Source organism: Mixophyes fleayi, chromosome 2, assembly GCF_038048845.1.
Source record: "Mixophyes fleayi isolate aMixFle1 chromosome 2, aMixFle1.hap1, whole genome shotgun sequence".
NCBI lineage: Eukaryota > Metazoa > Chordata > Amphibia > Anura > Limnodynastidae > Mixophyes > Mixophyes fleayi.
This window is the reverse complement of record NC_134403.1, coordinates 197,009,805-197,033,976: the sequence shown is the minus strand read 5'-3', so window position 1 is coordinate 197,033,976 and position 24,172 is coordinate 197,009,805. Positions and strand designations below refer to the sequence as shown.

Here is a 24,172-nt window from a genome sequence, read left to right as displayed (position 1 = left end):
GGGGCAGACCATGTCTCTATAATTGAAGCAATTTGTATATTTCCTTTATTAATATAAGGTGCATATTCAATTAAGCGTGAAGTACCTCCAGAACGGACCAAAAGGCACTCTGTGTTGCCACAACATCGCAGGTAAATCTACAATGTTATTGTATCACATTAACATACAAAAATGTACAGCCGCGATGTTCATCCGTTAATTGAATACACCCTTAATTGTGCGTTTGTTTCAGTTCCTCAAACAATATAACAGTGGCAAATTCTTAGGCATAAGCAACTGCATCAAGGGGATCTTCCATGGTTATAAAGTTGCTTGTAATTCAGAGGATCAAAAGGTGATGCTATCAATTCACAAGATTGGAAACGGAATATGTATTGTAGGCAGAAGGGAGCAACAGGACTCACAATCGGTGAAAAACACCTGGGTAGAGACTTCAAAAGTGAATCCAAGTAAAAGGTTGGTTCAGCAGCACTTACACGACTTACAAAAGCAAGAACACACAAGTTCATTGTTAAGAAAAAAAGAGTTTACATTTTAGTTGTTTTCTAAGACACTTAACAAGAATACAGAATTACCAAAACAGATATTTCAAACCACCAGAAAAATAAATAAAAAGAAGGTAGTGTACAAAAAACATTAAGAGCCATTTACAAACATGCAAAAGTGCAATCCCATAATGCAAATGGTATACTGTGACATCACATGCCTACTTTAGAGCAATGCACCTGTTCTTATGGTTAAGCATATGGATTTGCAGGGCTAGATGTCTGCACCTGCAGGGGTACAAACATTTGCACCATTTGATGGGAGGGAATGGGTAGATCAAGGAAGTTCCTTGAAAAAATAAATTTTGTGGGACAGGACCATTTAAAATCATCTGGCAAGGGTGAAGAAAGCTCATTTAGGGAGAAGTGATTCTTTTTATTGTGAATGTATACCTTAGAACAATAAAAAGATATTTCAATTAGGTTCCTTTGTTTCACTGGTCTTTATTTCCTTTCCGACAGGAAAGAGGGTAATATAATTTATGTGGATATTTCTTATACTTTTGTTTTTTATATATATCTCTATACAATTTATTTTTTGGGGTGACAAATTGCCTTCAGTAACATGCTTTTAGAGAACAGTATGTGAATCTTGTGACTGAACTGCACAGCTAATTACATGACTATAGGGTCATCACAAAACAAATACAATCGTGCGCTGAATACAGGAAAATAGTTCTAACTCTCTAAAGGTAATAGAAAAATATTTTCAACTCTAACCAGAATTGGAACCCTTGTGCACTTCTACTAAGTCACTTATTCCCTTAAATTAACAGAATTGTCACAGTTAAGGAGACATTGCATGTTAAAACCTACAATATTTTAAATACTTACTAAATATTAAAATTAAGTCTGCTAATCTGGCAGAAGCAGCCACTGGACCTCCTCATCTAACATTTGACGAGCCAAACTGCACAGATCTTTAGACCTGATCACCAAATAGTGACTAATTACTGCATACATAAGCAACAGGAGCGATGCACAATTTGGCAACACACCACTGGTTGAACGGTAATAACACTTCCAGTGTAACGGAGACATTTTAATATGGGTGGATAATGTCCACATATACAGTCAGATAACTGTTATCGTCCAACATGCTCAAAAATAATCTGATCAATTTCAAATCAGATTATCTGGCACTGTGGTTTTTCTGTGGTCATGTGCTGTCATATCAGTCAATTGCCTGATACTGCATCATGTGTAGCTACCATACTGCTAGTTTGTAAAGTTTTTATTGCCTACAGGGACTATTTTGACGCAATACTCCCTTATCTCTTCATAAACACCACCTGTCACTCTTAAGTGATAAATCTTTCACAAAACCACAAGAACATGGCCTAGAAAAGGAGTGCAGGGTCCCATGTTATGTGAGGTGTACTTTGAACATAATACATGGTCAGACCCAAATGAACTGAAATTAATGGAGCAGGTATAGAGAAACAAAACCCTTCAAGAGTTTGCTCATATAATGTACAAAGAGAAAGCCAATAAGAAACTATATATCTAGCATATTTATTCTCTATTATAGACAATTGAGCAAAGAAAGGTTTTCAGGCCTTTAGGACTTGTACACACAGGCATTTATTGTGCGTTCTTAAAGCGTAGTAAATGCACCTTAGAGCTGGTAATCCATTATGGAAGCAAATTGAAATGAAAACATCTACTTTCTGACAAGCGTTTAAGTTTCTATTTCCACTTTGCCTGCAGCGTTCAGAAGCGGTAATGCTCTGTGCGATACAGAGTATGATGGGAGCAATCATTAAGTACATAGTACACTAAGCTGCAGGGAAGCTTTGAGAACACTATTTAAATTCTCTGTTAAAAGAAAGGACAGATTTTAAGTTTGTCTATGCTTTTAACAGGTGTTTTCTCAGACTGTGTGTGAGCCCTTAAGGAACCAAAAGAATAACGGATACATTGTTTAACTAGTCTAGCATTTATCATCTAACACACTGACAAAAGGGAAGTAGCAGGTGATCCATCAAACTTTACTGCCAACATTATATCAGTTTCTTTAAAATTGAAGTGTTTATATATTTATTTGCCTTAGTTAAAGTAGAGGGGATGTGTTTGAATAATAGCCATATTATTTATGGTTATATCCCAAACAATATGTAAAGCACATAAGGGAAGTATGTAAAGCACAATAAGGGAACACATTGAGAATTAGACATTGTAAAAGCCATAGTCCTGCTAATAGAAAGCCTAAATGTTTCTGATTTTGTTTTCCAAATTATGCTAGTCTTTACATGCAGAACTGAAAGCAGTTCTTATGCCAAGTTTTTCAAAGTTAATGACGTCTATACAAATTAAAGCTTTCAACACATCTGTCCTCCATTTTAAATGTTCCTATTTTTGACCAACTCAAGAAACGGAAGTGGAAATTTAAAACCAGTCAGATGAGGACATCACTTTACACTGACAGGTAGGGAAATTACACCCACATCAGTTCAGTAAGGAACAAATGTTTTCCACACCTTCTTTTGTTGAGCGGTATAAAACATAGAAATGACAATACAGAAACACAAGCTTGTATTGAGCTTTTTATATGAACAGGAGAATGACTTATATAATCTAATTTGAAGTAACTCACCATCTGCATACACACAAGAAGCATTAAAAATGTGACAAACAACAAAAGAGTAATGCAACATTAAAGATCAAAATTCAATCACTGCCAGAAAGAAAAAAAAACAAAAACAAAACACTGCAATTGAAAATCTAACAATGAATACAATATTTTATAATTTTGTTTCTCCTAATTTAGGAGTATATTTGTACAGTCTTTGGTGTTGAAACATCTCAAATCGTATGGATTACCAAAAGGGGAATGGAGTTACCTGCTGTGTCAAAGGACTGATAGTAGTGATTTTCATAAAAATGGAGCAAAATCAGCTCCATAAGCATTTATCACAATATATATAGTATTAACAAAAAAGGAACATAAGTAACATTATTAAATATGCTCCTGATGAAATGCAAATAGCCTGGCACTGATTTAGGGAATGCACTCAGTGGCAACATTAAAACTGCCCTCATCGGTGAAAACTGTAAAAATAATGGACATCACAGTTTCAACAAGTGCCTGAAGCATCACAGCTTACTGCATTCGTCCAAACAGTGTATGATAAGTACCATATTGTAATTGTGTTTGTCATGGTAAACAACTGACAATAGGACAAGCACTACTTCCAGTGAGCACAGCGTAACTCACCACTGGCATATGTTGAACCGCATGTGACTAATACTAAGTACTCCAATAATATTCGAAAAGCAAGGCTAGACAATAAACAATTTTATAACAATTGTTTCTATGAGAAACTAAAGCTGAATTTATGTTTCTTTGATCTCTATTCAAAATATTTCACCTAAATGGCCAGCACATAATACATTCTTCCTGTGAAGAACATACACAGAAAGAAACACAGTCGAATAAAAGCAGCCAGCAATAACTTGGACTGTACTTTTATACTTTAAGGCAAAGCTTAAGGAAGCATGATACACTCTGCTGTATTCTTACATAGGTAGAATGCTACTAAAACACAGCTCTATTGACAGGGTTAAAGTATGCTTCTAAAGTTTAAACTATAAGAACTAAAAAAATCAAAAATAAATAAAGCAATGGAAATAATCAAATATAAGAAAGACTGTACTATAAGCATTTTCTTTTCTATTTTCAGGGACTGAAAGGGCTAAATTATTTGCAATATTCAGTCACATCAGTAGTCTGGTTTTTCAAATCTAGAGCTGAAAGTCATAATGAGAAAAATACCTTTTAATGCTATGACTTTACTGGCTGGATTCATGATTGCATTATCGGCTGAAATTGGCCTACGGATAGGATTGGTGGGGTCATTCAGGTCAATGATCACCACCTGGGCTTGCTCTCCAACTTTCTCCCGGATGCAGATGAACTTGTCAGACTCCATAGTAAGGGTACTGAAGCCGATGTTAGCTGGGTTAATACCCAGGTTTTGAAGCTGAAAATAAAATAAAAATACATATATTAACATTACAAGCCATGTGCTGGTTTATACCACTAGACTGTTTCGTTTAGAAGTATGAAGGACAGGAGAACCCAAATTCATATATACGAGAGTCTACACGTCCTTACTGGAATTGCAGGCATTTGTCATGTAAAGCCTGAAATCAACAAAAATTTCATCCAAACTTTTCCATAGAGATCTCTCGATCATATTATGTGAATAGTATATAAAAAATAAAAATTAAAAGCTGAAGGCTTTTATAGCTGCATATACATAGCATTATTTCATTAACTACAAACGACCATATGCACATGTGCCTCCAGCACTTGTTTGACATTAAATGAAAGGGTGTGTCTGTTCAACATTATTTTTCATTCATTTACATCATCTCTTATCAGTGAAAATGCGCAACTATAAGCCTGCAGCATACCAGATTGCAACAGACACAAATGGGTCACATGTTTCTGGAATTTTACAGAATTTTGAATACAATTTGTAATTTATAAGGCTGTGAGAAGAATAAAAAAAGCCCCGACACTCTAATCTGCTGCTCTAAAATCTTCCAAACCTCATGGGATTCACCTGTATTGAACCACCTCCTTTACCAACAATAGTACTTTACCCGCTACTACAGTCATGGACAAAAGTTTTGAGAATGACAAATTATTTTTCAGAAAGTCTGCTGCCTCAGTTTTTATGATGTCAATTTGCATATACTTTAGAATGTCATGATAAGTGATCATATGAATTGCAATTAATATCAAAGTCCCTCTTTGCTAGGAGAATGAACTTTATCCCAAAAACAACATTGCCACTGCATTTCAGTCCAGCCACAAAAAGGACCAGCTGACATCAGGTCAGTGATTCTCTTGTTAACACAGGTGAGTGTTCAAGAAGAGAGGTTCAATAGTTGTGAAGAATGCTTCAGGACGCCCAAGAAAGTCCATCAAGCGCCTGGACCGTCTCCTAAAGCTGATTCAGCTGCGGGATCGGGGCACCACCAGTGCAGAGCTTGCTCAGGAATGACAGCAGCCAGGTGTGAGTGCATCTACACGCATCGTAAGGCCAAGACTTTTGGATGATAGTCTGGTGTCAAGAAGGCCAGCAAAGACGCCACTTCTCGCCAGGAAAATCATCAGGGACAGACTAATATTCTGCAAAAGGTACAGGGACTGGACTGCTGAGGACTGGGGTAAAGTCATTTTCTCTGATGAATCCGCTTTCACATTGCTTGGGGCATCTGGAAAAACACTTGTCTGGAGAAGGAAAGGTGAACTCTACCATCAGTCCTGTGTCATGCCAACAGTAAAGCATCCTGAGACCATTCATGTGTGGGGTTGCTTCTCAGCCAAAGGAGTGGGCTCACTCACAATTTTGCCTAAGAACACAGCCATGAATAAGGAATGGTACTAAAACATCATCCAAGAACAACTTCTCCCAACCATCCAAGAACAGTTTGGCAACAAACAATGCCTTTTCCAGCATGATGGAGCACCTTGCAATAAGGCAAAAGTGATAACTACGTGGCTCAGGGATCAAAATATTGGGTCCATGGCCAGGAAACAGACCAGACCTTAATCCCATTGAGAACTTGTGGTCAATCCTCAAGAGGCAGGTGGACAAATTCTGATCAACTCCAAGCATTGATTAGGTGTGAATGGGCAGCCATCAGTCAGTATGTGGCCAGAAGTTGATTGACAGCATGCCAGAGCGAATTGCAGAGGTCTTCAAAAAGAAGGATCAACACTGCAAATAGAGACTTTCCATAAACTTCATGTAATTGTCAATAAAAGCCTTTGACACTTTAATGCTTGTAATTTTACTTCAGTATACCATAGCAATATCTGACAAAAAGGTCTAAACATCGAAGCAGCAAACTATATGAAAACAAATACTTGTATCATGCGCAAAACTTTTGGCCATAACTGTACAGAGCCCAGAGCAACAGCAAATATGATTAGCTTTATATGAGTGCCCTGATCCTGCCCAATAAAGCGAATAGTGGGACTCTGAAGGTAGCAACTCCATTTAAGTAATCAAATTTCCCTCAGTGTCAATACCACCACAATTTCCTCAGTCTCCCAATCCCGCTGCCTTGACTCCCCTTTATTCCAGACATCTATACGCTCTCCCCGTTCTGTCAAAACAACCTTAAAAACAGTGCCAGAATATGCTCTTTTCTTACCCAAAATGCTACCAAAACTCTTAAACAGTCCCTCATCTCCACTCTTTACTACTGTAACCTCCTGGCATTTCTGACACCCAATTATCCCCACTTCAATCCTTCCTAAAAGCTGCTGCATGACTGATCTTCCTCTCTCACCACTCAACAGCTCCTGCACCACTTTGCAGGTCACTGCACTGGCTCCCTGTGTCCAAATCAGAGTAATCACCCTAGGGGGCCCTCAGCGACACCACACTTCATGCATCTCAAATCTCGTAACAAGATACTCTTCCTCCAGCCCATTTAGATCTGTCTCTGACCTGCGCCTCCTCTCTTTTCTGGTAATCACCTCATTCCCACCTGCACAACTTCTCCCGTGCTTCTACCCGCTTGAAGAATTGTCTACCTTCAGGCGCTCTCTGAAAGCCTCTCTTATAGAGCTTACCTTCTCCCTGAAGATACTATTCACACTAATGTACCATCACAACTGCCCCAAACTCTACTCTTATCCTCTTGTCTCAGACACTCTTATTTCAGCTGTGCCCTCTTCCACTTAGAATGTAAACTATTAATGAGCAGGTTCCTCTATACCATTTGTTTTCATGTCTGCATTTATTTTGTCTACCTTGTATGTCCCTGTTTTAGGTATGTCCTGTTTTCCCTACTGTACAATGCTGCAGAGCACAGTGATTATAAATAATATTAACTATTACTAGGAAATTAAAGTGGAAAATGAATTCAAGACCATATTAACACCATAACCAGCCATTGATACCAATATAAAAAGAAACGCATTGTATAGAGTTTGTTGAATATTTGAGTACACATTTTGAACAGATTAGTATTGCCAATAAAAAAAATTAAATGCATGTTAACACATCAGCCAAAATAAAAACATATACAAACTGAATTTATGTTGCTGTACAAGCAAACTAAATCTACTTTGGAAACTACAACTCAAAAGTGACAACAAACTACACTGCCAGAGCACAGGAAAGTATTGTGGAGGGAGAGTTGAGCAACAATATGCTTTCTTCAGAAAACTAAGTTCATGAAAAATGCAAAAAAGTCACTTTCGTCACCAGTTTTTGCTCTGACTGCGATAGTTTGGAAAAGGGAAATGGCTGATTCACATTAAAAAGGCCACTAGCCATCAATTTTATTGGCCAACTTTCCAGTAAAGTCACATTAGATTGGTATTCCATGTTTGGAAAGATAGTCCCATAACACAAAAAGGTGATGGGAGCAAACTATGGGTTTCAGAAGACAATGGCAATATTACTTGAAAAAAAAATCTCTATGAAGCAAAGCAGAGCAAGAAGAGTGTAACAGTATTTTGACAGTATTTTGCAGAATTGAAATAAGTGTTACTTTGCAAACGTTGCCAAGAAAAAAAAATACACTAAACATTTTCCTAAAATTTAATTAAAAAAAATATACTTGCACAGTTTAAATTATTTCCCAAGTCATTTCTTAGAATAATAGTTGGCCACAGAAGAAATCAGTTTACAAAAAGCTATTGATGTAAAGCAATTAAATGATAAATAAGATGGATAGGGTAAAGATTCTGTAATTGTTAATGTTTCAACATTACACGAAAGCCAGGATATTAACATCTCCCCAGCACCCGGGTGCTCCACCCGGCTGTTTTTCCTTGCCACCCGGCTCTTGGAGCCCAGCAGAGTCCTATTATAATAGAATAAACCACTGTTTCTCCTATTAGAACAGGCACAATGTGAGCACTACAGCCAGCAGTGTGTGTTAGATCACTGACCACCAGTCTGACCAGTCCTGGCAGGTGTGGGCAATAACCTCCAACATTTTTCATTATAATTGCAGAGCATTCTAACTGCCCCTACCCGGCTGATTCTTAATGCCTCGCGACTGGCAAAATTTTCTGGGGAGAACACTGTATAATGACTGTTACAGTGCTAAAACAGAATATTTATTCTTACAGTATGGGGATGAAACGTATTGAATCTAAGAATACCATATCAATGTTCACTTGCACCTGTAGTCAGGAGTGACGGCAGCACACCAGTGACATTGATAGAACATAATCTGAGCGATCGGCTAACAGTCATGGAAAATAAGCTATTTGTACATAAATGGTTGAATTCCACACACAGGGTACGAATAATGGATATGCTACATTTTATCATTTACACTTTTCATCCCGGACAGAACATCTTGACACAATGTACAAGAGTTGTGTCACTGTCAGACTTCATCTGTGGTGGCATCACAAAATTAACTAGCTCAAACTGTGTGTGCATCTTCTGATGTCAATGTAGGTAATGGTGACAAAGTGAAGGGCAAGCTATAAAGCAGTGCATGAAGCCTAATAGAATTTAATATGAAAACGTTTTCCTGATAAAGTAAATGGATACAAACACTTAACTTGAATTTAGCACTGTGTGCACGTGACTGAACTTTTTAAATACTCCTCACTAATGCTGCAGCACATGGTCTTAGGTACTTAGTAATTATGCTGTACTTGAAATAGAGAACCCACTAACATGAACTCCTACCACCTGTCATCCCAGGGATTTGCTTACCCACTTCATAAATGAGCGCAGAGGACTCATCATCCATGCAAAAAGCATTATCCACATTATTAAGAAATAAATGAAATTTTAGAATATATACATTATCTTTTATTTACAAAGGATATCTATATCCATCTATATCTTTCTTTGAATTGGTTACCTTAATGGAAAACCCATGGTTTTATCTTAGGAAGGAATGCATGAAAATATGCTGACAAGAACTCCCACTATATTGCTAAAAGCTGTCGGCTGATTCAGACACTATGGGTTCTTTGCAAGGAAGGACATATAACTGCTGATCGGGCTGCATTCTCTAGCTTGAATACCAAACAACAGGAAGTTAACCATTGTTCTCAACGGATTTCCCAAAGTTAAAAAAAATAAACTCAAATGCTCTTAGAACTGGAAGTCCAAAGCAGTTAATGCAGTGTTGCTTCTGCTTGCAGTAAATTAAAAATATTAAATTGCAAATATTAAGAATTAACCTACCAAAGTCTTGTTGCAGTTGAACATCCCAAAGCAATGAGAGCTAAACAGAGCATGGAAACTGCCAACAGTAGCACAAAAACAGACAAACCATAAAAAAAAAAAAAAACCTGGCATGTTATTAAAAGAAATAAAATAAAATACAGATTTAGAACATAAATAAGGGCTAAACAAAGTTAACAACAGAAAACATAATGGTGTTTATTTTACTTTTAAAACTCCCATCTTCCCTCTGTCTCCTTAAATCATTCTTGCCTCTCCTCAACTAGGAGGATGGGAAAAAAAAAAAAATGTACCTCTGTACTCATGGCTTATCTTACAGACAGATGCGTTTTACATCCCCCTTCTTTTATCATGGAGTAGATTCCTTTTTAAATAGGAATTAAATAATCAGGCCACATCATAATCTAGTCAGTTAATGTGGTAGTCTTTGACCAAACTGGGCAGGTGGAATAGTCAGAATGTAATCAGCCAGGTCTTGGAGTAGCATCGTGTTAGGAAGAGGTAGTGTTCAGTTGTTTTTACACTCTTAAAATTAAGTTTAAAGTGCGGCAGTTTTGAAGGTTGGGTGGCTGCACATGAAGTATATCAGGTTTCCAAACACTGATCTAGATCATTTAGACTGGCGGGAAAAAGAAATTCTATGATTTTAGCAGTAAAAAAAAAAAAATAATGCAAGAGGCTCCTTATGTATGGCCAAATATGTCAAACCATGTGCTCATTGTACAATTAGGCTAATCCACTAGATTACTACAGCAGGTCCAAGTGGATCAATTTGTTAACATTGTAATCTATATCCTAGATAGCTCAAGCCAGGTAAATTTAAAATTAAATATAATTTGAGACTACCACATAAAATCATTTACATAACCACATAAAAGTATTTAATATAGGTCTTGTAGGACAGACTCTCACACAACCTTTTTAAACAGGACAAAAAAAACAGTAAATTTATATTCTACTTTTACAATGCTTACAGGATACTATCCCAACACACTAAATAAAACACCTTTCCAGCATGGTATCCTTTGAAAATGCAAATAAAGCCACTATTTGAGATGAGATACAATATATATATATATATATATATATATATATATATATATATATATATATATTTATCCATCTATCTAGATCTCTAAGTCAGTGTATTACTGAGCTGGACGCTAGTATACTATGTCCACGCTCTCTTTCAGTCGCGAGCAGCAAGTAGCCATGTCAGGAGTGAAGTGCTTCTTTAGCCGAGCAGACTGGGACTGTCAGTCTGACTGACACACAGAAACGCACTGTGCAAACAGGTAGCACGGGGCAGAGACAATAACATGGCAGCTAAAGTCCCAGCATTTTCACATGTATCAGATTCAATCATGAAATAGTCTAACAGGATGGGCTTCAGCTGCCTGTAATGCAGAACAATGTATTTTACTAACTTCAGTTGCCTTGGTTTTAGTGGCATTTTTTTTAAAAAATTTCAGGGCCATAATTCCCTCTTAGAAAAGTATGTAAAACATCAGCAATAGACTACAATGGAACAACGCCTTGGAGGACAGTAACCAGGAAAAGTTTAGAATGCTATTCACTCTATAAAGCAATAAATTGTTACAGCATCTCCAAGACATTTTATTGCACCACAAAAAATGTAGATGCTTAGTGTATTTATAGAAACAGAAAAGTTCCAGTATTTTGTCCCATTCACAGCAAGATCAAATTAACTTATGTGGTACAGTGGTAAATTCTACTAGATTTTCATTTGATCTCTTGAACACAAAATGTTATTATCTCCCTACATTTTTACTTTGAGAGTTTAAGCTGACAATGGCACTGTTTAAAGAATATAGCATAACATTAAAGGTGTTCAAATGTTTGATTAAATTCCTGTTACCTTAAACCAGGTGACTGAAGAAAATGCTTTACAAGAATTACACATTCTACTAGGGAAAAATCTGTTGTGTACTTTTCCACAACATGACAACCTGCTGTGATCTGTCAATCATATTTCTGTGGTTTACAGACGTAGTGTCTCAGAGAGAAATCTATGGACTTCATCACATGCAGTACTAATATTTAGTGCTATCATAATTGATTGCAGGAGCTAATTTAATGGTTTTAATCTTGGTGACAGACACCCCCAAATAATTTTTTCATTGGCAGTCTTGAGACAACTGTATATTGATTGTACAGAGGGTTCCTATTTAATAAACATCATCCTAGTCTACAAGCAAAGGTAACTGATGTATAGTCGGGAAGTCTGAGGATCCTCCCCAGTGCTTCTAGTAGGTTAAGGTGCCTATATATACTGCAATTTGCATGGCAATTTCTATTTGCAATGCTAATTAGGCTGTTTCATACAACGCACAAAGAGATAGTAGATTTTGATCTACACCGATGGAAAATATCACATGTTGAATTTGAAGGATGTCAAATAAAGTTCGACAATAATGACATCTGACAGTGCATGCAATCATTGCCCAACCATGCTAATGGAGCTTAATATATGTATAGCCAAAGCATGAAGATATGCTTGATGGTCACAGCTTTTTAAGAAGAGTTTGACTAGGGTCAAATCAACTTATTGAACTCAATATTCATCTTCTGTTTATCAGCTCATTAGCCTGCTTACAACAGCCCAGAGTATTTTAGGAGAGGAGTTTATTGATGGAGAGACCTGTCCACTCACATGATTATGTTACGGAGAGCAGGGAGTGAGTCATTATGTGGGCAAGTAAGACATCTAAATTGTTAAAACCTCTATAACTAGTACACAGCAAGTATAATTAAGGGGTAATAATGTGTAATAATCATAGGAGGTGTAAATCCCCAATAATAAACAATGCGATACTTGTTAATTGATGACATTACATACAAGGTTTGGCTGACTAGCGTTATCAGCCAGAAGCAAATATGTGTCAATGCGCCATCCACAAATATTACCAATACACTGTAAGGGGCATATTCAATTAGGATTCACACCCGCACGGGTCCCAGGACCGCAGCATCGCGGGTTTCTGTGCGCACCCCGTAGGACTGCGCACCCCGTAGGACTGCGCACAGAAACCCGCGATGTTGCGGTACCGTAATGGCACTTTATAAACGCAGCCGCACATACTCGCGGCCGCAAATCCTAATTGAATATGTCCCTAACAATTTGTTTTCTCTCCCAGGTGTTAGGCTGCCGGTCCTGTAATAAATTTACAGAACTAGCGGTAGAGGTCTTCGCCTATAGCAGCCGCCTTTACCGTAAAGCTTGATGTGCTCACAGGTACTCAGATGCCTCCAGGTCTTAACTCTTATTGTAGTATAAGTTTATTAACAAAACCGCAGTGGCAGGGGACAAAGGGAAGCGAGTCAAGGTGGTGGCCGTGACTTGTAACACCGGGAGACAAAGAAAACGTTTCATTTATTACATATAATTGTATATATTACATTTATATAATATATTTTACATATTTTATTACATTACTCATATTTATATAAAATGTGAACAGCCAATACCAAATCCCCATTTTAATGTTTTAATTTTGGTCGCTTTTAAACTTCATCTTTATCCAATATGGCGTGTTAATTCCTTGTTAAAGAAAAAAATTATTGCAAACAATTACATCCCTGATATATAGGACCTGTAAAACACTGATGTGTCCAATATTTTACCTATTTGGTTACCGCATGCAGACAGTTTTTACACACATATGGTACAATCAAATGCACTGTTTTCATCAAGCTGTATGCAGTATATGCTCATTGTTTATGTATTGGGCTATGTGTTACGTGCATCTGTGTTGCATATAAAAATATTTACACTAATAGTGTATCAGTACACAGTGTTAGTCATTTTTATCATATGAATTCTGTGCATTGTAATTGTGTGTTTAGCTGCCAGCATTTCAAAACTTGACAGAAAAGAGTGTGGATAAGGACACTTGAAACTTTTCCCTGCATAATGTGTCACACTGTACATCCATGTCTACTGCCAGATAAGTCTTCAGACTCAATGTCTAAAGAACAGAGTGTAAGCGATCCAAACAATATATCCTTAGTTGCATCACTTATTAGTGTTAGTAGCCTGAGCCCAGTTACATGACTCAATGTAGACAGAGGATATAAAGAAAGTCCTATCTGCTTTCACAAAAATCACTCGCTTTCCTCACATGGCAAGTGCAAGTGGAGAAAACAGAAAGATGTTAACTCGAGATGTTATTGATTTAAATACAGATAATAGACGCATAATTAAAGGATACTTCATTCTAGTTTTCATGGAATGTGTGGGTCAAGGAGTATTTTAAAGTGAGCCTACACACAGTAGAGGGCTGCCATTAGTGAGGTCAGCATAAGTGGCTCCCACTGTCATGGCAGTACCACGTCACAGGCTCGTACATGTTAGTGAGCTTTAAAATTAACTTGTTGTGTTGTACATGAGAAACTTCTATGCGTTTGAACATTAGCCTGCAGCTTGGTTAGTTTGCTCCCAAAATGAGATACACACTTACAAATATATACTAAACCCCTGCACGGGGAATGTTTGTGTACTCAAATTAAGGCGATACTGTCGGGTGCCTGACAATGAATAAACAATAGAACCCCAATGTCACTGAAAGCCCTCACAGGTCTTGGGAAATGCAAAATATGGTGTTTAATAAGAGAAAACTGAAATTTTGATAGGATGCAGTCCACCTTTATCAAGGCAACATACGGTCTATAACCCTCCCCTGTTCACAATTTAGCACCCAACAGTTACCGATCAATCTAAGATGTGATCACCCCCCAAATAGAGTGAATGTGATGTTAAATAGTAACCGCACAGCTGTTATAAATAGATGATAATGATGGTCCCCAGACTACATTGCACTCTCTAATGTAAAGGACTATGATAAGGCCCACTAACAGGTATCTACTTTTGCAATTTTACACCTAGGCAACATCTTTTTTTGGTCCAAGCCTAGCGTAGGAACTTTCTCCACTTGGAATGTTAGAAGTACTTTTATTCATAATACTAAGTGGCCTTTATGACCTCCAAGAGTGAGTTTCACCGACACATTGGTTCACTTTATAGCAACATTTACTGTTTAGGCCTTATTGAGGTTTAACAAGGCTTTTCATCTTTGAAAAGCCCCAAGCTTGCTAATCAACAGAGCAATTCATTTGACAACTGGGAGATGTGAGAAAGGAGAGAAAGTGAATGCAATATTTTTTATTTTTTTTGTTTAGGTGCCATGTTCCAGCCAGATGCATTTTAATCCATCCTACAGGATTGAGTTCCAAGGATGGGTTCACCAATGTAGCTCCTCTACTTAGCCTGTGGTCAAATAATGTGAACAGCATCAAAAGTGGGTAAAGGAACAATTAAACAAAATATTGACAGTTGTGCAATATTATATATATTTTACCTTAATGCTTCTAAACCAGATATGAAACAACTTGCATAACATTGGAGGAGATACCTAATCAGAACCATTAGTTACTGTAAAGCAAAATTTCCAATCGTGCTTTCTCTATTTCTTTGTGCTTTACTATATCAGAGAATGTACACCAATAGCTATGAAGGTGATATCTCAGAATGTATGTTATGGTGCCATCCTTCAGCATGATATCAAAGAATGTTAAGTGCTAGTCACAGTTAGAGAGCTTTACTAATTGCAGCATATTGCCTCTAGGTGAAATCATGGAACTACAAATAATATCACCCAGTATATGTTATGGCTTCATAAGAGAACATTTGTTTATTTGATGTAAAATATTAGCATTCCTCCTAACAGGCCAATCAAGTTAATATAAAACCTTTGGTTGTCAACTATTCAGACAGTAAGTTATAATGCTCTTTTTTTACAAGTTCAGGGAGTATATCCAATAAACTGGCATGTGTATACATTCATGTTCGGTTTGTATGCATAGAAGTTGTTTTGTATTTAGCCATTATTTTCTGAGTACATCACTTCAAACCCTAATAAACCCTGCAAAGTTAATGACAACTTCATTTAAACCAGGCCTGTCCAACCTGCGGCCCTCCAGATGTTCTGAAACTACAAGCCCCAGCATGCTTTGCCAGTAAACAACCAGTTGATAGCTGGAAGGGCATGCTGGGACTTGTAGTTTCACAACACCTGGAGGGCCGCAGGTTGGACAGGCCTGATTTAAACCTTTACTTCAACTAATGTGTTTTTATCTTCTAATCTCGTTGCTTTTGTGAGCGATATGCAATGGGTTAAAATAGAAAGTAACAAGCAGGCAATATTTTGCACCATTGTTAAATAGCCATGCCATTAATAGCTTTTGAGGCAGAATGACTGCAAGTCTACCAAGTTAAAAATGTATATCCTCATGCAAATCTATCTACAGAATTTACATATTACAGGGATGTAGTGAATGTATAAATTAGGAGCCAGGAGAATTAAAGGCACCACAGAAATAAGCATCCACTGACATCAAAGTATCAACAAAGTTAGGTACCATGAATATAGATTTTAATCTGTCCAGCCCTGATGCATACAAAATATTCATTCCATCTCTATGATTTGGTACATAAATAACTACACATTTTCACAAGTGTCCAATGTCTAACGTTTAATGTGTTCAATGGACACATTAAACTTTACCTACTGTCAAACTTCTATGTTTCTTTTGAATGTTGCTCAACAAACAAGAAAAGCCCACATTGCTCGTCTCTGGCCTCAAACTATGGCGGATGAGTCAAGTATTAGCACACTACTCTTACTTAATGGTGAATGATTCACTTGCAGTAAGAATAAAAGAACTTGAGCAATATACAGATTTTCACACCAACATTAGCTACTAATGTGTTATATAGATCCCAGCAGTAGTAAAAACCTGAAACATACTACATATGAATTAAACCTCTTATGGATACAGTCTTTAATTTGTTCGATGTAATAAGTGTCATAGTGTCTTTGCTTCCAATATTGCACAGATAAAAAAAACAAAACATAACCACAGAAACATTGTAAAACAACTTGATAATATTCCCTGAACCAAGAAAACATAACAGGATAACAATAGATCAAAGCTGCAAAGAACACAGGCTGATTAGCTTAAAGGGGTTTTCCACTTTACCAGATTAACTAAATCACATCCCTTCCCAATAGTAGTACTTTCATGCACTAGTATTTTTTTCAGTTATTCTTTTTAAAGGAGTGCCACCTAAATTATGTATTCACCTAATCATTGGGCAATACAGTGGCTTAGTGGTTAGCACTTCTGCCTCACAGCACTGGGGTCATGAGTTTGATTCCCAACCATGGCCTTATCTGTGTGTAGTTTGTATGTTCTCTCCGTGTTTTTGGGGTTTCCTCTCACACTCCAAAAACATATTGGTAGGTTAGTTGGCAGCTATCAAATTGACTGTCTGCGTGTTAGGGAATTTAGACTGTAAGCTCCAATGGGGCAGGGACGGATTTGAGTTCTCTGTACAGCGCTGCAAAAATTATTGTCACTATATAAATAAATGATGATGATGAAGCTGAAGAGTACTTGTAACAGTGATCGTTTATTGTTTGGATGCAAGGGTCTGAGTGGGTGGGTTAGCTCAATTGGGGAAACCCTAGTGATGTGAAATGGTTTCCATAGCAACACCAAAGCAGAAGTTTGGGGACAAACTGCTGTATTTTACCGATCATGCAATGAGAACTTGAAACAATCAGCTTGCTTGCACAATACTGGAACCACAGTCTGCCAGTGATTTTACAAAATGTGATGTAGATACAATGTACGATGGCCAGAGAGGGGTTATGTAAAACACAAACTAAAATACTGAGCAGTCATGATTCTCACACAAAGAAACATTTTAATCCCTCTCAAAGTTCTGCTTTCACTGGCTGCAATATATGTTTAATCAATGTAAAAATAAAATGTATATTCAAGCCAAGTGATTAATTGTACAGGATTATTTTTTTTATGCTATGGCAGCACCCAATGAGCAGTAAAGAGTTGGATGTTAAAATAAAAAAAGCCAGAAACATAATACAGAGTTGGTCTGGACCTTTGTTTTATGTAAAGGCTCATATGACACCATATTTGTTCAGTATCAGTTTGAAAGACACATAACTACTCTGCTATCAGGGAGACTCCACTCCTCTGCTACCCAGCCTTCAAAATTTTATTTAATATTTGTTGCTATGACAATTTCGGTAATCTACAGATTATTCTATTCTCATTTACTTCAAAGGGTACACATAGACAAGCAGTAGTTTGATAAAAAAAAAAAAGGACTCTAGTCAAAAGCTCTAAAATGCAGATTAAATACAAAAGACTGTCCTGTTGGAATAAAATTAGATACATTTTTTGAAGTGGACAGGTATTTTATATTAGAAAAAAAACACACATACAGCATTCAAAGCAAATGCACCACTAGAAGCTTTCCAGTAAGTTCAAAATTATCAGCACACCCATATGTCAAAATACCCATGTGAATAGTACTGATGTATGCTGTTGGTAGATAGAAAAGTGTGGATTCATTGTTAAGGCATCATCTAATTCCAGCTATGAAAATATTCTTTTATAACATTTTCTTTACAAAAGGTGAAGTCAACTATATAGCTAGACTATAGAAACTGCAATTAATAAATCAATTTAATGTGTACCACAGTTCAGAGAACATACATTAACACTTTACTGAAATTTGTAGGTGCAATTACCTAGTTGGAAATGATCTTTGCCCTTTACTATAAAAGGTATATGCTCATTCATTCTTTACTGCACCCAAATTACACAATGTCTGTCACAGTGACACTCCCTTTTGTCCATGCATGAATTATCCCATACACCTGCTGGAAATCTCACTCTTGATGTATACACCTACTCAGTAACACGCAAGTATCTCTTCCGCCTTCAGTTTATGACCTAAGCAGGGAATGGGTATCAAGGCCTGCAGCCAACACGTAAGGAACACAGCGCAAAACCATATAACGAAATGAATAATGATGAACTAGGGTGTAGAGTGACGACAGTGAGAGATAAACACAGAGGTCAAGGTTATGCATTCCATCTAGCAGGGTCTTATATGACCACGCATACCATATTGTGTAAGTTTTATTTAAATACAGGATTTCTATAGACACAGTGAACAGGCTGAGATATAGGAGGAGATAGGGAGCGCAGAGGTAACATGGCAGCTCTGCCCCGGAGGTCACACGGAGGATAGGGTGACTATATAGATATAGGGGAAGGTGTATATGGGTGCTGTGAAGGGGGCGAGCAGGTAATGAATGGAGGAAGGAGACGAGGTTAATTCATTCTCCCGGCCTAGTACTCCTGCACAGCACAGTGGAGATAAAATGACATTTCGCCCAGTCACATTAACGCTGACACCCGACCCGCTCTCAGGCCGCACTGATTAACCTCCCACAGCCCTGGGTGCTGGGGCCCCTTCTCCCCGGGCCGGCGGATAGGGTCCTGGTACCTGCAGGTGCTCCTGGAAGCGGATGGGTAATATCTGAGCCATGGCGGTTACTGGTAATGCTGTCTCTCTATCTCCTTTCTATCCGGGCTGTCGCCTCTCGCCGGCTGCCTTTCTCTCTCAGGGAGCTGTGAACAGATGAAATGGTTCTCCTGGCTGTGCCGTCTGTCCGTGGAAGTGAGTCTTCCGGCTGTTATGGCTGTCTCTTGGGCAGGAGCCGCAATGGCGGAAACGGGGAAGCTGTCTCTGCAATCCGGAACGACAGCTTCAACCTCACTCTGCGCCCCGCCCCCTCCACGCGCACGGATACTGACTGTCGTGCCTCCAACGCCCGGCGGAAGGTTACCACTATAGTCCCAAAATTATTTAGTTCCACAGCTTTTTAGTAGTAACTGCAATTTCCTGGCTGCTAAGCAATGATGTGAGTGTGGGCCCTGTTGGTGTAGTACATTAGAGATAGGCAATTGGGCGTTAATGCGAAGCATCCGGGTTTCTTTTGCCCTTCCTTTTTTTTCAATTTTGCCACATCATGCGACTCGATAACGTGACATCATTTCCGGAAACTCTGTACCTTGGGTTCGCGGTCACATGATGCTGGATATAGACTGGTGCTGAGTCTGTGTGGGCTGATTGTCACTGTGTTCTGCTGTGACCAGTCACCTGTACAGCAATATATCCTGCCTCACAATTCGTCCTACATGATTACTGTACACTAGACTACTGCATAGTTGACTACTGTGCCTAATTTCCGTTTACATTTCCAAGTTTTAAATACATGCCCTTGGAAATTTCCATTTTTTTTTTCAAACTGTCAAATACAATTAAACTTATTCTGTATATTGGATGTAATTGTCACTATTTTCTTCTATTTTCCAAGCACTGTATGTTAATACTGGATAATATTAAAAATGCACAAATATGACATACCTTTCATAACTGTTCCCATGAACATATGGCCAGCAGCAAAGTGATCATGGAAAAAGCAGTTCTGGATGGCCTTAGGTTTATTGAAACATAATACACTAACTAATTTTAAATAGTTTGTAACAACAATATGCATTTACTCATTTTTGAAAAGGAACAACGCACTCAACAGACTGGAACTTTCAGTAATATAAGTTAATCAAATACTTTTACATCTATTCATTAGCCAAAGAGACCTATCTATATTTTTCGACACTGTCTCACCAATATGAAAATATGTGGAACATTGTTGCCGAAGTTGTTATAAATAAGCTTTTTTTGTATTTATTTTTAATTGGGGAATTGCTCACCTAGCAGTATAATCCATACAGACACTTCATGCCTGTCCTAAAATTAGTGATGAATGGATGACAGCACAAATCTGTTTTACTAAAGGGCAAGTCCAGCAAATACATTCTTCTTGTATTCGTGTAGGTAAATAGTGGATAATCTGGGTAAAAAGGACATATAGGGGGGTATTCAATTGACCGTGTTTTTTTTTTTAACACTGCATTAATTCATTTTAACACACTTTTTTATAATTTTCGAGCGGGTTAACTTTACGCGCGATTCAATTCCATTTGTAATGCACCTTTTTTTTTCCTCAAACGGTCCTATTGCCCTCAATTAGAAGGTCTATTGAAAGTATAGAGTGGGTGAGAGGCAGCCGCGTTAAAAGCTATTCAATTGTTTTTAACGCGGTACATTAAATAGGCCGATATGCTGTTTTATCTCACACCTCTTTGGGGTGTGCTAAAAAAAAAATAATTAAAGTTTTAAATAACAGGTAATAAAGAAAAAAAATGTAACTAAGTTATTTCTTATTAAATTTAAAAATCAAAATGATGAAATATATTTTAAAAAAGCATGATAAATATAAAAGTTTACTTGTTTCCCTTTTGAAAAATATTGATTAATGGTGCAGTCCTTTATTTTAAATAGAACAGACACACTTTTTTTTTCTAATCACTTGAGTTAACAGTGGTGAAGGACAGCTTTTTTGAGAAAGAACTGTTGGCTGAGTAATTTTTTGGGGCAAACCACCTTCTGCATTTTACTGAAGTGATTTCTGCTGGATTATCGAGTATTTCCAAGGACACGTATTGTATTATTTGTTTTGTATTGTTTGTCATTTAAAAATTAGCTAAATTTACATATAAATTAATCACTTCAATCACTTCAAACAAAGTAATATCCTTGTACACAGTGTGGCTGTACACGTCAATTGAGGCAAGTAGGACTAGAATCCCCAGGCCACATCTGTACCGCAACAAGCGCTTGCTTGATGGATTGCCCGAGAAGGAGGTGAGAAAACTTTATCGCCTATCCTCCTTAGCAATTTACAATCTGTATGAGATTGTAAAAGAGGACCTGGAACCTCGTGCCACTACAAACCGAGCAGTCCCTGGACTTGCCAAAATGCTTGGTGCTTTGCATTTTTTGGCTTCAGGAACATTTCAGCCCACCTTGGTACTTATTGCCGGGTTTTCTCAACCCACCTTTACTAGGATCAGGTCATAAAAGCCCTCAAAAAGCACATTGCACATTATATTAATTTCCGCAGTGTGCCAATGAGTGGTGTGAGCTCAAAGCTGATTTTTATGCTTTGGCTCAAATGCCCAATGTGCCTGGTGCAATTGATTGCACCCACATTGCACTTACACCACCCTGCCGAATGGAAGAAAGTTTTCGTAATCTAAAACACTTCCATAAATGTTCAGATGGTTTGTGATGCCAAACAAAAAAAATCACCAATGTTGTTGTCGGTTTTCTAGGTTCATCACATCTTGCAACAGTCATAGTTGTTCTGAACATTTTGAAGCAAGATCCTTTCCGCATGGCTGGCTGCTTGGTAAGTACAATTTTTTTTATGTTTTTTTTTTTCAATGTACTCTTTACTAAAAGAAATAAATTGAGCTAAAAAAAAAAGGTTAAGATGATGACAGTGCTAATGTTAATGTAATGTGTATTTTTTTTTCAGGAAACGCAGGATATGGAAGCCAGTCCTGGTTGCTGACTCCATTAAGCAATCCTGTATCTGCAGAAGAAAAAAGGTACCAAGCACCACACATTAGTACCAGGGGTGTTATTAAAAGAACTTTTGGTGCCCTTAAAAGTCGGTTTCGCTGATTAGACAGGTCCGGCGGTGTGCTTTTTATATCTGAAGTTTGTGATATAATTATTGGTTGTGCTATTCTGCACAATATTTGTATTGCAAACCAATTGGAGGTTGATATAGATCCAGAGATTTCTTTGGATTTGGACCTTTCTACTGAGGTAGGACAAGTGGTGGAGCTCGGAACTCAGGTACGACAACGTGTAATAGAAGATTTTTTTCATGTAAGTAATTAGAATTTTTAGCCCTAAATGAATATTCATGTGTTAAAGAAAGTGTGAAATAATAAAAATATGCTATTGTCATCCAATATACAGGAATGATGCTCACACCAAGGAGGATTATTATTATTATTAATTTTTATTTATAGGGCGACACTAGGCATTCATAGCGCCGTACAGGGACAGACAGTATTACAGTACAGGGTGAGACAGCACGGTACAGTTAACAAAAAGCACAGTAGCTCAGGAAGCTCAAAGTACAGCTAGATTACAGGAGCGGGGTAGAGAGAGTAGAAAGAGGGGTTAGAAGGGCAGAAGGACCTCATGGAAGAGGCTGAGCAGCTGGAGAGCAGAGTTAACGTGGTGGAGAACAGGAGGAGAGGTGGCCCTGCTCGAAGGAGCGTACAATCTAAGGGGGGGGTTGGACGGACAGAGACACAAGGATTGGAGGAGGAAAGGGGGAGAACAGAGGCTGAGATGGGGAAGGGGGAAGAGGGGGATAGAGGAGAACGACAAGGAGGGAAGTAAGTGGGAGACTGGAAGGCTTTTAAGAAAAGGTAGGTTTTTAAAGCCCGTTTGAAGCTGGACAAATTGGGGGATGTTCTGATGGAGCGGGGGAGCTGGTTCCAGTGGAGGGGGGCAGCGCGGGAGAAGTCTTGGATACGAGCGTGGGAGGAGGTAACCAGGGGGGGGAAGAGAGGCAACGGTCATTGCCCGAACGCAGAGGGCGGGATGGAGCGTGAATGGAGATGAGTTTGAAGATGTAGGGAGCAGTGGAGTTGGAGAGGGCCTTGAATGTAAGAGTGAGGAGCTTGAACAGGATTCTGTAGGGGAAGGGGAGCCAGTGAAGGGTTTGGTAGAGGGGGGAGACAGAAGAGGAGCGGCGAGAAAGGAAGATGAGCCGAGCGGCTAATATTTTGGATATTTTGTTTCATTGCATGATCATGGGTAAGAATAAATCAGCCATGGAGAGTATGTGTTATTTTTTTGCCATTACACAGTGTTAAATTGTTTGAAAGTTATATGTAACGGAATGATGTGAACTGGATTTGTCAAATGATAACATAATTGTTTTGACAAAATTACTGACCCTTATTTTATTTTTTTTAATGACAAAATTAAATAAATTTCTAAGATCTCCCAAACAATGAAATGTATCAGCATGGAGCAGCTGTTTTCTGATATCAGAGTGAGGTGTACCAAAAAATGAATAATACATTTTCCATAATTTAAGCTAAATTTAAAAAAAAGAAATTATAATAATATTTCATTCAAATAAGTGACCAGTACATCTCTGAGATTCTTCACGTAAACTGACCTCGCTCAGGGAGCCGCGAGCTAAAATCCGGCTTAGTATTACCGTAATAACGGCAATACTTTTTCTGCGGCGGAAAACGCCAATTGAATATGCCCCTAAAATATAAATCGACCAAACAGCTATATTAATATGAATTAATGATAGTGATTACACCCAAACTTATTTTGGTTTTATGACCAAACACTTACCTACTCAACATTGACCTCTATTATGTGAGTTGGGGCAGTGCCCATCAACCTTTTTTTAGAATACCTGAACTGAAAAATACACGTCTACAGTGAAGCAGTCTACCACCACAACTGTATTGTGACTTTTCTAAATGAGTACAATTTTTTAGTTTTATTTATACAGAATTTGTGTTAAGGTTTATCTATCTATTAAAATAAAAAACAATTTTCTTTCAAATTTTTATTGAATA

At 37.8% G+C, this 24,172-nt stretch overlaps 1 protein-coding gene and 1 long non-coding RNA gene across 3 annotated transcripts in view; one reads left to right on the top strand and one right to left on the bottom strand.

Moving 5' to 3' along the window:
- CLTC (clathrin heavy chain) overlaps positions 1 to 19,570 on the bottom strand; it is a 76,112-nt gene extending 56,542 nt beyond the window's left edge. The window contains exons 1-2 of one of the 2 annotated variants that reach the window (XM_075195292.1): positions 19,140 to 19,570; positions 4,321 to 4,528 (exon numbers count right to left, since the gene is read on the bottom strand). In XM_075195292.1, the coding sequence (XP_075051393.1) occupies positions 4,321 to 4,528; positions 19,140 to 19,181 (250 nt within the window). In that variant the 5' untranslated portion in view covers positions 19,182 to 19,570. The remainder of the gene's footprint in view (positions 1 to 4,320; positions 4,529 to 19,139) is intronic. The other variant, XM_075195293.1, reaches the window with a different exon arrangement.
- LOC142138542 (uncharacterized) lies at positions 18,533 to 22,538 on the top strand. The gene is made up of 3 exons (XR_012688048.1): positions 18,533 to 18,618; positions 21,875 to 21,951; positions 22,081 to 22,538. It is a non-coding gene; the product is annotated as an uncharacterized LOC142138542 (long non-coding RNA).
- Positions 22,539 to 24,172: the final 1,634 nt, after the last annotated feature.